This window comes from Terrapene carolina, unplaced genomic scaffold, assembly GCF_002925995.2.
Source record: "Terrapene carolina triunguis isolate 2854851 unplaced genomic scaffold, T_m_triunguis-2.0 Scaffold790, whole genome shotgun sequence".
Taxonomy (NCBI): Eukaryota; Metazoa; Chordata; order Testudines; family Emydidae; genus Terrapene; species Terrapene triunguis.
In genome coordinates this window covers 382,247-404,953 of record NW_020665141.1, presented here as the reverse complement: position 1 = coordinate 404,953, position 22,707 = coordinate 382,247, and the positions used below count along the sequence as shown (strand labels likewise).

General features: G+C 37.2%; 1 protein-coding gene across 6 annotated transcripts in view; it reads right to left on the bottom strand.

Moving 5' to 3' along the window:
- CABIN1 (calcineurin binding protein 1) overlaps positions 1-22,707 on the bottom strand; it is a 198,530-nt gene that overhangs the window by 172,474 nt on the left and 3,349 nt on the right. For 4 of the 6 annotated variants that reach the window (XM_024195516.3, XM_024195520.3, XM_024195518.2 and 1 more), the window contains 13 exons: positions 21,484-21,536; positions 20,836-20,928; positions 19,440-19,553; positions 19,112-19,246; positions 16,993-17,173; positions 14,303-14,432; positions 12,187-12,336; positions 10,770-11,062; positions 8,116-8,284; positions 5,640-5,776; positions 4,970-5,187; positions 2,285-2,363; positions 1,831-2,018 (listed from right to left, as the gene is read on the bottom strand). In XM_024195516.3, coding sequence (XP_024051284.2) covers positions 1,831-2,018; positions 2,285-2,363; positions 4,970-5,187; positions 5,640-5,776; positions 8,116-8,284; positions 10,770-11,062; positions 12,187-12,336; positions 14,303-14,432; positions 16,993-17,173; positions 19,112-19,246; positions 19,440-19,553; positions 20,836-20,928; positions 21,484-21,486 — 1,890 coding nt within the window. In that variant the 5' untranslated portion in view covers positions 21,487-21,536. The remainder of the gene's footprint in view (positions 1-1,830; positions 2,019-2,284; positions 2,364-4,969; positions 5,188-5,639; positions 5,777-8,115; positions 8,285-10,769; positions 11,063-12,186; positions 12,337-14,302; positions 14,433-16,992; positions 17,174-19,111; positions 19,247-19,439; positions 19,554-20,835; positions 20,929-21,483; positions 21,537-22,707) is intronic. The other 2 variants (XM_024195519.3, XM_024195521.3) reach the window with 1 other exon arrangement.

Here is a 22,707-nt window from a genome sequence, read left to right as displayed (position 1 = left end):
CCTAGATATTCAAGTTACATAGCAAGAAAATGTATTTGTATAAATTGACTAACATTCTCTTTCTCTGAAAGTGAAGGGAGGCAGATTAAATCCAGAAGTAAGTCTTCCTTTTGTGCTGACCAGAACCATACATTTGGGTAACATTACTGAGATGTACAGCTAACTGGTTAAGATAAACTAAAACTGTGAGGAACCCACTTTGTCCATCTTAAACAGATTTGAGTTTTCCTAAGTTTCCTAAGTTGAGTTTTCAGGACAGGAAGAGAGGCTGTAGAGGGAGAAAATATAACTCACTAAAGCTAAAGAGATACAGCACTAGCCATACGGCAGTTTGTTTAATAAAGATGATCAATCCATTTTGACTGGACAACCTGCATTCAGTTTAAGTGGAGTTGGCTCTGATTCCAAATGTATATTTATGTTTCAGATTATCCTTCTACTTCCATCTTTGTTTTTTAAATTGAAATATCTAGATCTGTTGTGAAACAGAGGAGTTACATGTGTGTCATAAAAATTGTATCTTTCAGTGAAATAGAGCAAGAAGTATTAGTCTAGTCTATATGTTTCTTCATTACTGGGACTGTGCAGTGACAGTTGATTTTGAATTGTCTTCACCTGGAAAGGGAATTAGAAGATCTTTTTAACTTAAAGAAATTTTATTTTTGAGTGAAAATAAAATGACTTATCAAGGAGTCTCTACTTTAGATGTATAAAATGATTAAACATAGTTTATAAATGAGAAGGAGGTTCTGTCCCCACTAATTTTTCTATGGAACAATCCAGTTTTTCATTAGATGGATTTCTTAAAGAAGGATTTTGAGATATGAAAATAAAAAGGGAAATGAATTACTCAGTGGGTGCATATGAAATCAACGGATATTGTACTTTATCAATTGAAGATTAAAGTTTGATTAGTCAAACCCACATTTTTCTTCTCAACAGTTTAGAATTAAGTACAGACAATCTGTAAACATTTTCTTTGCTGCCTTAAGAAACTGATGCTTGAAATAAAATAATGAAGTAGTCTGGAATCCAATAAATAACTTTTCTTGGGACTGTTTACTTGAGCAATCAGTCTAGAACAAACTGCTTGAAAATCTGTACATGAAATGAATAATTGTCAAAAGAAGGCTCAAGCTCCATCAATCACAACATATAAATGTTGACTCGATGCACAGTTGCATTTTGGACATTCTATTTGGGCTTCTATTACAGATTCTATGAGCTACATTCAGGCTTTAGTCTGCTAGTGAATTTGCGTATTGCGGCTGCTCATTATAACTCCAGTCAAAATTTATTTCTGGGGACCAAAGACAAATTACTTTAAACACATGTGTATGTACCAAAATGACTGAATGCTGATACAATGCATAAGAATTACGGCCAGATACTTCGCATCTATCTAATTACTGAATGTTCATAGGGACATTTAATGAAACTAAATAAAACAGTATCAAAGGGGTAGCCATGTTAGTCTGGATCTGTAAAAGCAGCAAAGAGTCCTGTGGCACCTTGTAGACTAACAGACGTATGCATGCATCCGAAGAAGTGGGTATTCACCCACGAAAGCTCATGCTCCCATATGTCTGTTAGTCTATATGGTGCCACAGGACTCTTTGCTGCTTTTAAATAAAACAGACTAATGTAACCTCTACTTTATCTTCAAATTAGAGCTCAGTCAAGATATTCCTGAAGTGGTGGGCATGGTGCGTTGATGACTTATCATACCCACCACTTCAACTGCTTATAGTAATTCTAAAGTCCATTTGTTTAAAAAAAATATGCTAAATGTGAAAAATTCTATTTGTTGAACTCAAAATGAAAACAAACCTGCAGTGCTAGAAAGCGAGCCTTCAGCCAATACACTCGAGCCACAAACTCCAGCCAGCCTTCCTCAAATAGATCTCGCTGGGAGGATGCAAATGAGAGCTGCAACAAGTCCCCCAGGAAATGGGATCCTGGGAAATCAGGACCAAACTTTCCATTCACAGTGGCAGAAGAGCAATTTCGAGGGGAAACTGTAAATTAATTTATTACAGTTTAGCATAAAATCACATTCTCCCTATGCAAACAATTCCACGTGCAGCAGCTGCAACACTCAGATCACCCTTCTAACACAAACACTAATAAAAAAAAAATGATGATGAACTGTTGTACACATCCATTGCTAAGACCTACATCTGGAGAAGTAACAGCTCAGTATTCTAATAAATGATTCACAACATTTCTTACAAGTTTAATTTACATTATAAGAATAGCCTAGCAGAGAAAAAACAATTCTCACCCGTAGAGCTCTTCCCTTTGGTCAGCAACCATTGGTCAAGTTGTAGTTCCATGCAAGAAAGACTCATCAGCATCATATCCTACAGGGAAGGTATGAAGAGGTCAGGGAAGAATATAAAGAACCTTGTTTGGAAAGTAAAAAGAAGTTAACAATTCACTTGAAAGGAAGCTTTCTAATTAATCCTCTTTTGTGATTTCCATTTCCAAGCTACAGCCATCGTGGCTTTCTTCTGTCTAAGGAAAGGAGGTTTCCCTCTTTCTATGATGCTCAGTAGGATTAGAGAGACCCCCCTGGCCTTTTACAACTAGAAAGAGGAATGGAAAAAAATCTGTTTATGAAAAGATAAGACGATCTAGTGGGGAAGAAGATAAGAAGGGAACAGTTGGCCCAGTCTTGAAAAAGAGCAGCATCCTCAATCTAAAATACAACCATTTTAAATTGCTTCATCATTAATACTTTATGTTAGAACATCTGAAAAAAACACATCAAAAGGCTGAGATGAATACTGAAGAAGTTGTAGAAATCAAGGAGATCGAGCACATATGCTAGTTTTGCCAGCTCATTAATGCTTTCTGCATAAAGACAGGTGGATTTAAAACAAAAAACAAAAAAAACTGGATATGAGTTGTTCCTGGTAACACTGGATGTTCTGTTACAGATCTTACAGACGTGGTTGTGTGGATTAAAGAGAAAATTATTTTTACATTTTTTTCCACAGTAACCAGGGTTGTAACTGCAGCTCCATCTGGAGAAGGTGAAAGCTCTTGACATGGGTTCAAAAATCTCTGTACCCTAAAATCTCTGGGCATTTGTTACATCCAAAGGCATCATCTTCTATCCCAAATAAACTCAAAACCAAAAGGGCATCTTGGAAATCAATTTATAATCAAAGTTAAATGGAAAGATTCAGAAGCAATATATGTTAATCAGAACTCCCGAATTTCCTAATATTTATTTGTGTAAAATCTAATCCATAATGTTGTATGTAGTAATTTTGATTTTTTAATTTAATATATAAGCAATAAAGATCAAGCAGTCTCATACAAACAAATCAAACAGTAATATATATAGCAATAGATATGCATACTAGTGTAGATTGTTTAGAGTATGTTATATCTATACAGCAACACTACTTTTTTAAATCACCAAGATGTTATTATTTTCAAAGGTCAATTTTATTTTGCACAGCATTAAATACGCTGGTGATGGAAAAGCTGAAATGTGAGAAATAGCAAAAGAGGAAATTATTTGGGAGTGTAGTTACCATGAATACTCAAAGTCAGAACTCTTCAGCTACAGGTCTGATCCTTCTTGCTAATGTCTTAAAAACACAGTAATATAGACAGCAGCCAGTGGACAAAGAATATAGCATTTTGCTTTTACTATTACCACATACAGTATTTAACCTAAAATGTGTGCATTCATGTAAGCCAGGCCCATTTTGGGTTCCAATTTATTGTATAATTTTTGTTTTTCTATTTTGTATTTGTGAAATTTATATACCTGTATTTGGAAAAGGAAATAAAAGTTTTTCATTGTACTTTCACTATGGGATGTAATTATTTTTTTAAAAACAAGCTCAACAATTTGCCATTAATTAAGTCACTATACCTTTTATACGTTCTATTTAAAACAGGGACTTTCCTAAAACCCATGTACAGTAAAAGCTCTTTTATCCGGCATTTCACCAAGCTGCAAACTCTATAAACTAGCATTTCTTAGCTGCACTGAAAGTATGGTTTATAGTGCGGTTGGTGAGGGGCAGTATGGTTTATAGTGCGGTTGGTGAGGGGCTAGCAGGGGGCTGGGGAGAGGTATGCTCTGGGAGGGAGTTTGGGTCCTGGAGCAGACTTGGGGTAGGGAGTTGGGGCGTGGGAGAGGCTTGGGGGGGCTGGATGGGGGGGCACTCACCTCCGGCGCTTCCCGCAAGCAGCTCCCTGTCCCTGCTGTTGCTGGCGGAGTCGCAGCAGGCGGCTCTGCAGGCATGCTGCCTCCGTCACCCTTCCCTGAGCGCTGACTCTGCGGCTCCCAGCCCATTGGCCGGGAAAGCCGCAAGGGGCAGCGTGCCTGCTTGCAGAGCTGCCTGGCTGCACCTCCGCCAGGAGCAGAAGGGATGGGGAGTCGCTTGCAGTGAGCTGCCAGAGGTGAGCACCCCATCCGCCCCCATCGGGCACCCCGAGTTCCCTCCCATGCCTCAACCCCTTGCTCCAAGCCCCCTCCTGGACCCAAACACCCTCCCACACCCCTGCCCCACACACCTTCCCACCCACACTCCAAACCCCTCCCTCTGAGTTAACCAGCATTTTTAATTTACCGGCACCCCCCCATTCCCCCAGCATGCCGGTTAAAAAAGCTTTTACTGTACTTGAAACCTTGGTATGGCATCTAAACCACAAACATTTTGAGTCAAACAACAATGCTGCACAGACCACAAGAAATGCTCCGTGAATGGTGTAAGTACTGTAAGACATAGCAGTTTAGTGACAGAAACAACAGCTGCAGTGCACTCAAGTTGTTTTTTGACTGAAGTTAGAACTAGAGCGAACAATATCCCAGGCATAGATCATGAGAGGGACAACCTGAGCTTGAGTTGCCACACTGAGGTTAGCCACATTCAAGACACACACAGCAATATACGGTGGATAGGGAAAATTAAGCAGCTCAAAAAATAGAGCATTTCCTTACCTTGATGTGCTGGTTGCTACAATCCCTCAGTAATGGGTTGGGCAAATTACTACTATGCTTTCTCCAGCTATTGTAGATACTAAGGACCACCTCAGACAAGCCAGGTGGCCACTTTACCAGGAACTTCTGGCTGATTACTTTCAGATATCTCATCATCAGTTCTAGGATGCCACCATTGTTCAGGTTATCCAATAGGAATTCATGAACATCTTGCTTCTCTGGAAAGCAGATGAGCACAAAGTATATGAGACCTGTTTGTTGAAACTAACCACATTTAATTCCTTGCCTCACTTCTAAGAATAATACTTTTAATGTTTTGTGACATTTAGCACACATCTTGCATAAAGAACACCCATAACACCTTTATGACACAGTGGTTCTCCTTTTGCAGGAATAGCCTTGAATTTATGCAGAATAAAGTGACTATACTAAAATGGTTAAAGGAGATCATGCACACAACACAGATCACACACAAATAAGCAGCCCAATGAAAACACAAAAATAATTTATGAATACAGTGAAGCTCAGTCAATTGATCTATTAAAATAAACCCTTTAAAAGAATAGATTCTTTTGTGCACAAAAAGAAAGAAAACAGAAGTGGGAGTAAAAAAGCAGACATAAGGGGAAAAAGAAAACAAGTAGAAAAATGGATATGCTGAAGTCCCTACCAGATTCCATGAACGTTGTAGAGTCAAATGACAGTCTGTGTGGTCCAATATGCTGGAAATTCTCTTGTTTGATCTCTGATTGCACCTCGTAGTTATTGAAAGGATCATCCTCTTCCTCTGGATCCAGTTTCCTCAGCCTGGGTGAAAAGGGGTAAAAGACAGTATTTGTGAGAGTTTGAATATTACTTTCAATAACAAATAGCTTGCCAGGTGTAGGTGTTATGTATATTTTCACAATGAAAGTACCCTAGTTGGAGTTCATCATTAGAAATTTAAATTTATTCCCAGACTTCATCAGAGGAAAAAAACCTCAAACATGCTATACCTAAAAATGGAAAGAAACAGCGTACAGAAAAGAGCAAATCCCAGCAAATAAGCATCAGAAACTGACAAGACTACTCCACCACATTTGGAATTGTTTTTCAAAAAACAGTATTATCAACACTGTTATTTTAAATACTAGCAGATCCGAACCCTTTTAGCAATGCAACTTAATATTTTCCTTTCAGAAGGATCTTTGTTTTTTAAATCATCTCACTCAAATCAGTAATCAATGTAAAAACAAAATATGCCTTCTGATTTAATAAGAAATGCTGATCTGATTTGTTGACAATGATACTGGGGTCCGTACAGACCCAATGTGGTGTAAATCATACCCACTTCTTAACTATGCAAAAAAGTTCATGATATGCTTCTGCTTCTTCTCTAGAAAACAGTGAGCAAAATAACCTATATGAGAATACCTTACATAAACTTTAAAAAAAAAAAGTATTTTTTTACTTTCCAGTTATTTTTCTCTGTCAAGGGACAGATTCCAGAAGACAAGCTGTTTGACCTATAAAAACCCAGTTCTGAAATAGGAAAATATTCTAATTGCCTTGCTTCAAGAATAAGAAATAGATGTGATGAAACTGATCATAAATTTGAACTTATTTTTAATTTTGCACATGAATGAATGTTGAGTGACTGGTTGTTGAAGAGCATCCCTTCCAAACAGCTATTTTTACAGGAATTTTGTGTTGAAATTTTTGTAAACTAATGACAATGTCATCTCAATACCCTTTTACCATGATAAGACCATGACAACTTCCTCAAAAGTGGTATCATCCAGATTTTTTTTTTAGATTTTTGGGGGTCATAGACTTAGTCTGTGTAATATGTAAAACACTGAATATTTTTAAAGTTGCTGATCTAAACAGAACTTTTCCTAAAACTGAGGCTCAAGCTGACCTCATTTGAAACTGATTGGACCAAGATGCATGGCTGCAAGGCAGGCCTCGCACATGACTTGTTCGAAGACCTTGAGGGAGGCACTGCAAGACAGAGTAAGTAAAGTTTACAAACTACAAGGATAAGGCCAAGAAGCCTCATCTTCTGGGTCCCAAGTCACCAGAGGAAAGATTGATGTTCCAGAATTCTCAAGACTAAACAACTTGGGGAGAAGAATTCATGACATCAATAATCAGGCCAGTCCTACCCAGGAGGAGGCCCGCTAGTGAGAAGCACTTTGCCAGCAGAACATCATTGTTTAATTCCTTGACTGCAGTTCCAGCTCCTACTCAGAGTGCCCAGAAGACTGTGAGAACTGAAGGAGTTTGCAAATTCCCTGTTACCTTATTTTTCCTTTTTCTGTTTTTGTCTTTTGTTCTTATTAGCTGGCAGATGACCCAGACAATTTAGACTTTTTATTTTTAGGATGTGGAAATGAAAAGTGCAGCTGTGTGCATGCATGTGTGTGAGAGCACCCATAACACCCAAGCAAGGAAGGCACCTGAAAGAAAAGTGCCTCAGATAAACAGTCCTCAATATTGTCTCATAAAAATTACCCATTAGAGTGTGTTCTATGTTTCGAAGTCTTAAGAGATTTGAGATTGTCATCTGTCATTTCTGGTCAAAGTTGACTACTTATCCAACTTCTCTTGTTCTGTAGCAGTCTGTATTTTTATAATCTGTCTCATTTTTGGGGGGGTGGGAGGGGAAGGGGGTAAAGGTTAGCCACCACACAAGACTGAAATTTAAGGAGGAAACATTTGATAATTGGATCTGAGGTTGTACTCCAGACATTAGACAATAATTCGGTTTCGATATTAAGATACTTAACCATTCAAATGAGAGAACTAATGGACTTTTGTCAAACTCTTTAGCTGTGACTTCTAACCAAATGGTATAGCCACCTCCTCAGAATGTATAAGAATTGGTTATTTTTTGAACTAATCTGATGACTTAACTAAATTGATGATTTAATTCAATCCACTATTGAGATTAACTTGTTGCTTTATTGATTTTATGGTTGTTTTATTTTTAATAGTTTTAATACAATTTATAAAAAGATACCGAGTCACATTTCTTTCATTCAATAAGCAACATACGTCCAGTACCTCTGAGGATTTGGGTGGATAACCAGCAGGTCAACAAAAAAGCCTGTGGTCCTCACATAATGCCAACAACTCTCATCACAAGTGAAGGTCTGCTGTACCTTGAAGGAAGGAACTTTACCAACAGTTCTTGAAAGTCAACTTTCTCCTCCTTTTTACACTTGGTATTTCGGACTCTAGCAGACCGCCTTTTTGCAGTTTCACCACTATCTTCTGTAATTCTCCTCCGCTTCACCCCTTTCTTGGATTTATCACTAACAGTTGTGTCACCTAGAAAACAGAATCAAACGTTTTCAAAACTCAAATTGCCAAACACACAATGGATAATGTTGCTTAATATCATGGTGATTTATGAAAAATATTTTAAATTTACTTTATTCTATGGCAACATCAAGGACCCAATTCTGTTCCTACTGAAGACAATGGCAAAATTCCTATTAACTTAAATGGGAACAGAATCATTTACACAGAACTCTGGTTTGATGTTGGCCTTGTAGCCCACTTAAACAGAATCATGTTTATCATTGATCAAACTACAGTTAGGCCTAAATCAAGTTTTGTTTCACAGAACAGTTACCATAAAAAATTAGCTAATATCATATACAGGAAGAGTCACAGTAGTGACTTGAGTCAAGGCAGATAGAGAATCCTACACTGTATTTCTACAGGACCAAACATGATGGGGAACCTGGGGACTGCCCTGATAATAACAAGCATTATGATTTTACTATTTTTACACAAATCTACTCATTCTATTACAATGTGCAAAAATAATTGCATCTCTTAATTAAGAAATGCATAGCTCAAATTCTAATTTTTCTTTTAATTTGAATACAAAGTAAATTAAGTTTGATATTCATGACATTTTGTATGCATGTAAATACTGGTCAGAACTAAGAAGCAGACTAGTTGAAAACTTGGGTTTTTTTAATATACTTTCTTTTAATCTTCTAATTTTCAGTACAATTTTGTGGCTTTTAAGGAAAACTCTGCCTAGAGCTCTAACATCTGTAAATTCTCATAAACATCAACCAAAGACTGGTAGCCTTGTGAACAATAACTATAGATACAGATATATACACACACACATACACACACCCCTCCCTACACAGTATATGCCTTAAAAAGAACAGGAGTACTTGTGGCACCTTAGAGACTAACAAATTTATTAGAGCATAAGCTTTCGTGGGCTACAACCCACTTCTTCGGATGCATATAGAGTGAAACATATATTGAGGAGATATATATACACACATACAGAGAGCATGAACAGGTGGGAGTTGTCTTACCAACTCTGAGAGGCCAATTAAGTAAGAGAAAAAAACTTTTGAAGTGATAATCAAGATAGCTCAGTACAGACAGTTTGATAAGAAGCAAGTGTGAGAATACTTACAAGGGGAGATAGATTCAATGTTTGTAATGGCTCAGCCATTCCCAGTCCCTATTTAACCCTGAGTTGATTGTGTCTAGTTTGCATATCAATTCCAGCTCAGCAGTCTCTCGTTGGAGTCTGTTTTTGAAGTTTTTCTGTTTTAAGATAGCCACCCGCAGGTCTGTCATAGAATGGCCAGACAGGTTAAAGTGTTCTTCCACTGGTTTTTGAGTATTATGATTCCTGATGTCAGATTTGTGTCCACTAATTCTTTTGCGTAGAGACTGTCCGGTTTGGCCAATGTACATGGCAGAGGGGCATTGCTGGCACATGATGGCATATATCACATTGGTAGATGCATCCAAAGAAGTGGGTTGTAGCCCACGAAAGCTTATGCTCTAATAAATTTGTTAGTCTCTAAGGTGCCACAAGTACTCCTGTTCTTTTTGCGGACACAGACTAACACGGCTGCTACTCTGAAACCTGAGTATATGCCTTAGAACATCTGAGAATATGAATATCATCATGCAAACAAATTAATTCTCTGCTTCCATATGTACTTAACAGGCCAAGCAGCTGATCTTATTTAATAGTAATAATATTTTGTCTTTTTATGGCTCCTTCCATCTCACAGCCTCAAGGTGCTTTACAAATATTAACAAATTAAGCCACATATCACCCAGGCATTATTATCCTTATATTACAGATGGGGAAACTGAGGCATGAGAGCAGCAGCACAGTCAAGAATAGAAGGGATTAGATACTACAGTGATGAGTGCTATAGAAAATCAATTATGGATAGAACTCAGAGCTAATCATTAACCAGTACCTCCTAGATCAGGGGTAGGCAACCTATGGCACGCATGCCGAAGGCGGCACACAAGCTGATTTTCAGTGGCACTCACACTGCCCGGGTCCTGGCCACTGGTCCAGGCAGCTCTGCATTTTAATTTAATTTTAAATGAAGCTTCTTAAACATTTTAAAAACCGTATTTACTTTACATACAACAATAGTTTAGTTATAGATTAGAGACTTATAGAAAGAGACCTTCTAAAAACGTTAAAATGTATTACTGGCACGCGAAACCTTAAATTAGAGTGAACAAATGAAGACTTGGCACACCACTTCTGAAAGGTTGCCGACCCCTGTCCTAGATCATTTAGACAGCTTTCCCTTTTTAAAGTAATTGTTTTACAGATTATCACAGCTTTATATGACTGAACTTTTCTTTTTCTGACTTGGAATATATGTACATTGAAAATGCATTGGATCAGCTAGAAGACAGTTTAGAAAACACACATTTCTAAAGACAACTGACATTTTCCAGTCTCGTTTATGTCTGCAAAGACAACAGTGTTATCTGGAATTATAGACTAAAGTACCTTGCTCACCTATAGGCATTACTGATTCCAGTAAATTCTCATTATGACTGGAAAAATTGGGTGTCATTGGAGTGTAAGTTAATACTGGGTCACTCATTGTAACCACTGGATTAGTGCTGACAGGATTGGGCTGGATAACACTGACAGGAGTAGAGGTAGGAGAAAGAATCAAGTGCTGGACTGGGTCTTGGTACTCTGAGAGGTCAATTCTCTTCCCCAGGCTCGGTCGAGGAGGCTCACATGTTGTCAGGTGATGATACATAGCAAGTAAACTTTCTCCTAGACACTTCCACCTGCATGTAAAAACACAATCACAACACGACCTTATTAACACTTAATTTATCCATTTATTCATTAGCTTTTGCCACATAACCTTCTGTATTACAGTTAAAAAACCCTTTGCTGCAGGATGTAGGAATTATAATAAAGATGTTCTGCTATAGAAGGTTAGAATTACTGAGGGTACCAAAAGTGATTTTATCAGTGTAAGAGGAATAGATTCCTCGTGGAGTCAAAATCTGTTATACAACTAGAAAAGCTGGAGAATATTATTTTTGGTACCCTGTCCCCTCGAGAGTTCAGTTCAGGAGCAAATGTTTCATGGCTCTTGCTTCCTATTTGGAACATACTGTTGAACTACAGAGCAGGACCAACATTATCACAGCAATTAAAGCCATTGTTGGGAAGGAGAATTAAGTATAATAGAAGGGAAATGGAGCTCATGATATGCTTCACACCCAGAGAAAGCATTCATTGCAGAGGAAATCGTTGCACCTCAAAACCAAAAACATTATCCCAGTTTAATATGAACCATTTTCAGGTCTAGCATTATATTCAATGGGTAAGGGCAAGATTTTGTCAGCCTTTTACACAGTTAGTAGTAACTTGCTCTGAAATTGGATTACTTACAGAGGAAATTATTCAGTGCAAATAAGGGTGGCAGAATCAGGCCCTAAATAAGAAGATCACAGAAGTCTTTAACACACGTATTTAAAACACACAATATACTCTAACAGGATTCCTAGACTATCCAAATGCACAATAGAACATTTTTGTAGACATTTAACATTTGTTTATAAATCTCCATGATCCAAATGGTAAAAATATTAAAAACATAAATTAAAAAAAAGCTTTAAAGTTCAGATACAAACCAATTAATGCAGGAAAATTTCAAATTTTCTGTTGTGAAGATATCCTGAATTTAGCTATTTGTTCCTGGTTCATACCGCAGTTTTGTTTCAGCATGTTTTAATTGGTATGTATCAACTTTAATCTGGAAACATGAACAGAGCCAGATTCCTTACAGATTACTGAAACTTTAAAAAAATAAATATATATAATGAGGAAAAATACATGCTGAAGAGATTCCAATGAACCCTGGCCATGACTCTCTGAAACAGAGACAGTGATGACTTACGTGAAAAAGGGAATTGGCTGGACAAGCTTAAGATCTGGTTCTCTCTCTCGCACCATTAGAGCCTGCCTCTTTCTACGTAGCTCCAATGCTTCATCTATGATTGCTCTTGTTTCAGCTGCACTCACATTCACATCATGGATTGACATGTCACTGAGAGGTGGTGAGAAAGGAAGACAACATAGGTAGTTTTATTTTTTTAATATCAAATAGAGATTAACTTAAGATTCTCCTCTAACGTAGGGCACAAAAACAGTAATCACATATAAATGCACATATACATTTGTTCACAGTTCATTCTAAAATTAGATGGTTTGAGGCAGATTCTCCTCTTTCACGTTCTAAAAAGTGAGAGATGAATAGGAAAGCAGTGAAATACATTACAGCAATGCTATTGTTATGGCTGAGAAGCTCCTTTTGTTCCATGGTCCCATTTTGAACAACTCAATGTTTCAGCAAAAATAACATGTGGAGTTGAAAATGCTCTTGCAGGTTTTCAGTCCAGAAGTGAATTTTTTGAGAGCTTGAAAAATATCTATTCCATTGTTTTTGAGATATCAGACAGTGAAGGGAAAATGATCATTAAATGCTTTGCTGAATTTACGTGCTTAAAGCTTTGCTAAATCATTGCCTAAGTAACTAACCAACCAAAAGTCTAGGTCAGAGGCCCTTATTTTGTATATCTGATCCAAGTCAAAAAACAAGATCACCCTGCCTCTAAGATTCACTAGCTCCTTCCTTGCAAGCTAGCAAGCCATCCCTACACTTATTCTATCATAAGAGGCAACAGGAGCCCAAGTAGGTTTGGCAGCCTTTCTGATCTTTCCTAGCACACACTCCATCTTAACTACCTAGGATTATTTGAGTCTGTAACTATATGTCCACAAAAAATTAACTTTCAAATCACGTTTCACATGCTCAGCTGCTGAGCACTCAAGAGTTTACTATGCTCTAAAAAATAAAATTTTAAAATGACTCTCTCAGGATACTGTAGAAAGCCAGCGATACATCTGGGTCCCTTCAGATGGTTCCCCACACTTCATGTTTCAAAATGTGCAGACTATGTAGAGTACGGTGCCCATAATGTGAAAAACTATTTGAATGCCTGACCAAAGAATCAACAGATGTGCACCAAGACTCACATCCCACTTTAATTCATCCACATAGCATACACATATTAAGGCACTGATGTTATCTACATGCGCAGGAACATAAAGTATTACAGATGCACAATGGGACTGAGTTACAGTTGAATTAAAATCCTAATTTTGAATTTCTTGAGTTTTGTTGATGGACAGAGTGTTAGATGGGGAGTCAGGAGACCTGGCTCTGCTACTGAGCTGCTGGTGATTTTGGGTAAATCACTTCAATTCTCTGTGTCACTGTTTCTCCCAACTTTTAGATTATAAAATCTTCAAGGAAGGGAGAAGTCTAACTATAGCTTTGTACAATGCTTAGCACAATGGGACCCCAAACTTCATTGGGGCTTCTAGGCATTATCATAATATAAACAATAAAAGTAACAAACCTCAACCATAATGTTGCAATAACATAGTTTTCAGAATATATATAAATAATTCAAAGGCTCACATAATCTTACAGGATTCTTGCATCTCAGATACCACAGAAGCTTACAAAACTAATAACCATATACAATTCTCACTGAAGTCAATGCAATAAGGTTCATTTAGAAGACAAAGACTACATGGTACAATTATATTAGTTTAAAGGAGGGGTAGGCAACCTATGGCACGCGTGCCGAAGGTGGCACACAAGCTGATTTTCAGTGGCACTCACACTGCCCGGGTCCTGGCCACCGGTCCGGGCGGCTCTGCATTTTAATTTAATTTTAAATGAAGCTTCTTAAACATTTTAAAAACCTTATTTGCTTTACCTACAACAATAGTTTAGTTATATATTATAGACTTATAGAAAGAGACCGCCTAAAAACATTAAAATGAAACCTTAAATTAGAGTGAATAAATGAAGACTCAGCACACCACTTCTGAAAGGTTACCGACCCCTGGTTTAAAGGGTTGAACCTCACTAGCCTTTCTGAACTACTCCTATCCTAAAATTCTAATGCAAGAACTATAGGATGACTAAGAATGAGATTCACCATTTGAGGAACATCCTTAATGAGTCTTTCCTGAGGCAAGGTTGCTCCTCAAAAATCTTCTCCTTCAGTACCAGTCCTTTGCTGTATTGGCAGTCTTTCTCCAGAGCTTTGCAGATAAAATACAAACATGCTAGTAGAGGGAAACAGAAATAAGAATTATGGGCAATTTGACACTATGAATCATTCAAAAGTTTCCACTTCTGGGATAAATATAAACTACTAACAAGATTGTTAAAATCTCCACCTGGACATGAAACATTTCTACAATCATTGGTTTGTAATTCTCTCTGCAAATGGTTAAACACATAGAAATACAATTTAAATAACTTACCTGGGCATACTAATCATAACCCCACATTCTCAAGTTTTAGCCTCTAAAAACAAATCTACAACTTTGCTAAACAGCTTAACAAAGTCATTTATCATCAGATTTTGGTTTCAAACCCCCTATTTCTGAAAAACAGGAATCCTTTAGTGTTTTTACACCATTCCTCAGCATTTATCATGATTGCTGTATTACAAATTGCATTACAGCAGGAAAGGCCATATCCTGCATTCCTTACTCACCGGAGTAATTCCATTAAGACTATTCTCATGAGGAAGGCCTACGGGATCAGGCCCTACATCTCTAATTTACCTTGGAGCCACCTATTAGCCTTCATTTGTATTGGTTCATCTACCACATAAAATCTGAATTTAAAAGTTGAGAGCCAGTTATATCAACTGCTGCATAATTAACCATGCCAGGCTATGAACTATATTGTAGTTTTATACTCAAACCCTGGAGGTAACTTGCTAGAAATGACAACAAAGACAAAGAACATGCATGAGAGTGAGAGAGAGAGGTCTACAGGGAAGCTTCTTGCAGCGGCTCTGATGTATAATAGATCACAGCTCCAGATGATACTTCCACTCTAAATCCTACAGGTATTTTTTAAATGTTGTGGGGCAGAGGAGAATAGATTATTACCCACAGAAATAAATGTCCTTCTGCACAGAGACAAATATCCTCCCATCAGAAAAAAAAAGTATGGATTAAAAAAGAACTTCATTGAAATGTTTGCTGTTTAATCCTTTTATCTGCTTAAGCAGAGTTTAAGAGTGCCATTCATAACTTCAGACTGGTGCAGGGACATATCTCTCTTGCTGCATGGTGCAGAGGGGAGAGAAGAAGTGAATATCCTGTCCTTATGGACTAAAATTGCAGAAGAGAGGAATTAATGCTACATCTTCCCACTTCCCAGACCACAGAGAACTTTCCTCAGGAACAGCATGTAGTTGGGACTCCCCAGGTTTTTTGGAGTTGTGTGACCTTCTGGAAGGAACCATGGTGAAGGATAGCTGCTCTCAACGGCATCATCCCTTGCTAAAATTCCAGCAAAAATTAATGGTGACTTTATCAGCTGGAACTTTTGCACAAACCCATTCCACATTATCTTCTCATTAGGTGGGTAGCGCGATATGGTGCAGCTCCTAGGGAAGCTGAGCTGTGGGGAAAAGGGGAGTGGCCCAGGAAGCAGTATGGATCCCTGGTCCTCTGTGGAATTTCCTCACAGATCTTCAGACATTTACACAGGTGCTGGGCCTTGTCCCCTGCTCCCTTTGTGGCCCCAGAAACCCTGTCTACTGACAAGGTATCTCAGAAACTCCACAAGCTACAACACTTAACTTCCTTACATGTATTTTTCCATGGAGTGCATTACCTGGTCCTTAATAGTTAAATAACTACCACACACTGTTCATTAATACAATGGAACCGGCTTACAGAGAATCCCGTTGTACTACAGTTCTACTTATAGAGGAGTGAAAACTCTGTGGTGCAGAGCGAATATTTTCTTCACCTCAGTTTATTTAACTAGTTCAGTTCAATGACTAGGTCATGCAAGGGTAAGAAACCAGTTGGGAGTTGAAAAACCAGTAAAGGCTTGTTTTCCTCTTCCACTCTATGAATAAAACCTAAGTGTGAGAGAATGAGATCTCCTATTTCTAAAATCTTGAAGGACCTAGTGACCATAGATAATCAGTTCAAGTCACTAACTGCAGATAATACTTCCTTTGTTTAATAAATCAGTTGGTTTTAAATGCAAAACATTTCTGATAAAAACTTTTTTTAATGTATCCCCATATTTAAGGTAATTTTATTTAATAAACTATTTAAATGCTATTTTTGTGAAATTTTAATTGAATCCAGACTCATGTATCCAACCAGGGATACTGAATTCAAATTATTTCCCCCTCAAAGGATCTTGTTTATAGTCCACCTCAAACATTCTACAGAAAAGCAAATCCTTCGCGCGGCCAGGGGAGAAACGCATTTCAACTCAATATCCATGGTTGGAACTTTTGTTTCCTTGCCCCTCGTTTGTGTGTTCTGTTTGGGATCCCTTGTAACATATAATTATTTTAAAAAGTTGTAGGAATTCTAAAAGAGAAAAGAACTGAATAAAAATACTGAGCACAATGATGGTTTTCAATAAATATACAGAAAACAGGGATTTTTACTGTAATTAAAAGCAGTTACAGATCACTATACTTTACCATGAAAAATTTACACATTACATTTCAATACATTGCATGTTTAAGATATTGTGTCTGTAAGACTGAATCACTGTACTGTTCTGTTCATATTGATTTTTACTTGAATTAATTAAACATTTTAAGAAAAATTATACAAAACTAGATGTACTTACTTGTATAGTCACTGAGCGTGTACAAGACTGTGATGAGGTTATCTAAACAAGGCCAGTGATCAGGATTACATCTGAGTCCTTCTTCAAAAGCATGACGTGCCAGTGGCATACGGATTAGTCTTATTGCTACACGACCAATTTTATACCATAGGTTGACATCAGTAGAGTCTAACATTACAGCCTAGAAAACATAAATATCACACCATATACACATGTCAACATATGCATGTGTGTGTCTGTACACATTGCCTTATATAGTTTGTATTTGCTGGAGCTGAGGTTTATGATGGAACACTATTGTTCTTTGGGACTAAAATGGTGAGCAAGTAATACCATATTTATTACCTAAACATACACACAATACATGCAAATTAGGGCTGTCGATTAATCACAATTAATTCACGCGATTAGCTCAAAAAAATTATTTACGATTAAGCACAGTTTTAATTGCACTGTTAAACAACAGAATACCAATTGAAATTTATTAAATATTTTTGGATGTTTTTCTATATTTTCAAATATATTGATTTCTATTACAACACAGAATAAAAAGTGTACATTGCTCACTTTATATTATTTTTATTACAAATATTTGCACTGTAAAAATGATAAAACAGGATTTTTCAGTTCACCTCATACAAGTACTGTAGTGCAATCTCTTTATCGTGAAAGTGCAACTTACGAATGTCAATTTTTTTTGTTACATGACTGCACTCAAGAACAAAACAATGCAAAACTTTAGCGCCTACAAATCCACTCAGTCCTACTTCTTGTTCAGTCAGTCGCTAAGACAAACAAGTTTGCTTACATTTATGGGAGATGCTGCTGCCCACTTCTTATTTACATTGTCATCTGAAAGTGAAAACAGGCATTTGCATGGCACTTTTGTAGCCGGCACTGCAAGGCATTTATGTGCCAGATATGCTAAACATTCATATGCCCCTTCATGCTTCGGCCACCATTTCAGAGGACATGCTTCCATGCTGATGCCGCTCGTTAAAAAAATAATGTGTTAATTAAATTTGTGACTGAACTCCATGGGGGAGAATTTTATGTCCCCTGCTCTGTTTTACCCACATTCTGCCTTATATACTCATGTTATGGTAGCCTCGGATGATGACCCAGCACATGTTGTTCCTTTTAAGAACACTTTCACAGCAGATTTGACAAAACACAAAGAAGGTACAAATCTGAGATTTCTAAAGATAGCTACAGCACTCATCCCAAAGTTTAAGAATCTGAACTGCCTTCCAAAATTTGACAGGGAAGAGGTGTGGAACCTGCTTTCATAAGTCTTAAAAGAGCAACACTCCGATGCGGAAACTACAGAACCCGAACCATCAAAAAAGAAAATCAACCTTCTGCTGGTGGCATCTGACTCAGAGGATGAAAATGAACATGCATCAGTCCGCACTGCTTTGGATTGTTATCGAGTAGAACATATCATGAGCATGGACGCATGTCCTCTGGAATGGTGGTTGAAGCATGAAGTGACATATGAATCTTTAGCGCATCTGGCATGTAAATATCTTGTGACGCTGGCTACAACAGTGCCATGCGAACGTCTGTTCTCACTTTCAGGTGACATTGTGAACAAGAAGTGGGCAGCGTTATCTCCCACAAACGTAAGCAAACTTGTTTGTCTGAGCGATTGGTCGAACAAGAAATAGGACTTAGTGGACTTGTAGGCTCTAAAGTTTTACATTGTTTTATTTTTGAATGCAGTTTTTTTTTGCACATAATTCTACATTTGTAAGTTCAACTTTCATGACAAAGAGATTGCACTACAGTACTTGTATTAGGTGAATTAAAAATAATATTTCTTTTGGGTTTTTTTACAGTACAAATATTTGTAATCAGATATAAATATAAAGTGAGCACTCTACACTTTGTATTCTGTGTTGTAACTGAAATCAATATATTTGAAAATGTAGAAAACATCCAAAAAATTTAAATAAATGGTATTCTATTATTGTTTAATCGTGTGCTTAATCTTTTTAATCGCTTGACAGCCCTAATGCAAATAATTTATACAAAATACGGTGAGGGTCTCACACATCTACTTCATCAATACTAGTAAATATTGAGACTCTCATATTGTACTCAGACTGTACTGTACCTCTAAGTAGAACTCCATGGCTGTCTCCAGGTCATCTCGCTGTGCTGCCAATTGTGCTAGATTTTTATAGGTGGAATATTTTAACATCAAGCCTGGATGTTTTAACCCTTCTTTCTCATCACCAGAGAGAACTGCCTGAAAATTATAAACAAAACAATTGTACCCTTGACATCAGGAATTGAACTTGTGATAAACAGCAGCAAATAACCAGCCAACTGACAACCAACATTACATTTTTGAGTCATCCATGGCCAAGACACAATGGAGTGACACAAAATGCAATAAAGATGTGGCTATCTTTCACTTTGACTCCCTAAATTTCACTGACCTCTCGCAGAAGACGGATCTCAAGCAGCTCATGGTAAGCTTTGGCAGACTCTTCAAATCGGTCATGTTTCTGAAGGTCCAAAGCTTTGTGATACAGAGCAAAAGCTTCTGCTTCCTGTGGGTCAAAATAACAAAATTAATAACGTAATCATTACAACTCCTATGCAGAAGTAATACTTAAATAGGAGCAGATTAATATAATGGATTTGGCTCTACTGATTTTTCTCTTAACTTTTTATTTAATAGTCTTCAGAAATAAAAGAATAAAATATAAGAACAACCAAGGAGAATCATTGCAATACAATTAGAGATTTTAAGAAAATATGTGGAAGTCAAAAGCAATTTGCTGGGGGGGGGGGGGGGGGAGGTGTGTTTAATAGAGCCTTAAAACGACATGCATACCATGGCCATTATTCAGGAAATCATTTCCGTCAATCCCTATTCAGGAAAGCACTCATGCACATGCTTAACTTTAAGCACATACTTAAGTCCCATTGGCTTCAATGGAATAAGTACGTTTCTTCATTAATATGAACAATAAAGCACCCTCTCTGAATAGGTAGACTTTCCTGAATTGGGGCCAATAGTTGTAACCAGGCTAAGCGCAGTTGTTATTATTAGAATTCTATCACCATTTCCTTTTGCAGTTTGTAAAATATTTTTTTTTAAATCTAGTTATAAAACCATACTAAAAGCTACCTGTCAAAGTGGTTAGTACTCAGCATAGTTTTACAATAGAAAAAACCCAGTCTACACTCGTCAGGAAAATTAATTCAGTTGTTGCTAGCAACAGCTCTACTTAAATATGGTAGCTGCTAGAATGGTTTCATACACAGTATGAACAAGGCCTAAGTGAAGACGTAAAATCTAAGGTTTTAACAATAAATACACATTCTTTTCTTTTAACTATTTCTATCTGATAAATATGATTTATCAATAATCTTAGCTAAATAATTCATTGATCCTACAATGAGTTCCATGTGGGAAGCCTCCTGCATATGCACAGTCTTTATTATATGACAGGAGCCTAAGAACTGAGACAGGCCCTCCAATCGCCATGAGAAGTTAATCATTAAAGTAACTTTGGAGGAGAAGGGGAAGCAATGGACATCTCTCAGCTACAGAAAAATAAATGTATTTCTTCAGTTTATTAAAATACAACGAGAGATGCCCATCCAGTGCTCTAGGACTAGGTGCCTATCTCATAATTAAAAATCACAACATAAAAAGTAGAGTCATGGTATACTAAGGGCTAAGTTTAGGAGATGAGAATATTAATGTAGCTCTTCCCCCTAAAACCAAAAATTACAAGAGAACAGACCCAATGTCGGGAGATTAGAACATATCAGAAGAGATTCACTGTCAATTTTCCACATTATTAAAATTGTTTTACTTACTTGAGCCTCCTTTGTCTGTGTTTTGTGACTTTTGAAGGTACCTTCATGCTCATCCTCAATTGTGGAGCTGGCATTCAATGCTGCAATTCGGATCTAAGAACGAGAATCAAGAAACAGTTACATACATGAAATTCATATCTGGCTCAGTTCCTCATCTCACTCTTGCCACCAGAATTTTTATCATTTCTGTTTCTAGTTGAAAATCTCACAATAAAACCCGGGTTAGCACTGCAAATGTAAGAAATTATTACTACTTCAGTATATAATGGTTACTTTATCCACCACTAACTGCAGAATATGACAAGCAAGACAAAGGAAGCTCCTTTAATGACAGGGGAGGAAATTTAAACCATCCCTAGGAATCATGGGGCCAGTAGAATGGACATATGGATTACAGTGACGCTCCTTAATTTACCAATCACTACAAGGATAATTACTGAAAATGCAATGTTCTGGCTGTGCCAATTAACACTCCACAGAGAGTGGCTACGTCTTGGGATAAGGAAATATGGAAAATTGTTTTTGGTTTCTCACATCACACACATGAAAGGATTCAAGCAACATGTGGCACCAAGAATTCACTGCTCTCTCAGACAGCCATATCACCAAGATGTCTGATAAGCAGCTTGTGCTAGACTGCCACCTTACCATGTTCAAGATTCTCCCACTAGAGTCAGGTGGAGGGCCAGTCACAAATAGGTCTGAAGAGCAAACAGGGATTAGAATTATATTTACTATAAATGGAAAGCATTTATTATTAAAAACATATCATCATTATTTAACAATTTAATTGGAAATTTTTGCAAGCATCATAGCACCTTACAAAATAAACAAGAATTGACAATAACAATCTTAAAAAAAATTGTAAATAAAGTTCTAAAATAATTAAGATGAAAGGAAATTCAATTGTTCCTTATTTTCTTTTTGCTTTTAAGACTTTAAACACTAGAAAATAATGAATATTTGCAATGCACTTATAACTATGGTACATTAGTCAGCTGTAGATTTATGTGTACTAAATGTATTAAATACATTTAGTAAATAAATAAATGATATTCTTGAGAACATACAAAAATATTACATTAAATGAATGTTAAGGCTGCCACATTAATCACTTAAATGTCAGAAAATGACAAAGATAAAGTTGCCTGTGTAGCCTCAACTCTGCCTCCTTGGGGTGCATTGCTATAGTCTACCTGCACCATATCATTTTTTTTAAATTATGGAAAAAGCCCTGCTCTGAGAAGAGGACTGACTTCCTGCCCCTGTATCAGCAGCACAAGGCCAGAATCCCTGTTCACAGATGCATTTCTGGGGCTAGATCCCAATGCCCTTCCCACAAGAGTCTGTGGAACAAGACAGAAATCAAGAAAAAAGTTGTCCTGGGGCTGACTGTCAGAGGAGGCAGCCATCATGGCTTGCTTCAGAGCGCATCCAATTGACCTACTACTCAAAACAAGCTGGCAAGCCCTCTACACTAGGGCTCTCAGCTACTGCTGCTAACTTTTATGAAGCTGAACTAGTGCAAGTATCATTACCCTATACAGAATGTAGGTGGGCCAATGACAACACAGTGTCCCTGTCATCCCTCTTGCAAAAGCAGGACTTTAGAGCTGCATACCCATAGAGGTCTCAAGTAAATATTCAGCAACAAAAAGAAGCTAAACTTCTATGATAAATACTTCTCCATTTTGAAAGGAGCGAGGTTAATATCCCTAGCAATTTTAACATTGATAGAAAATTTGAAAACTGGTATTCACATTTAAAACCAGTGATTTTTCATTTAAATTAAACCTATAATTTTCATTCTATTAATTTCTTGAAGTATGATGCAAGTAATGGCAAAAGAACGTGAAAGGAATTTGTACATTT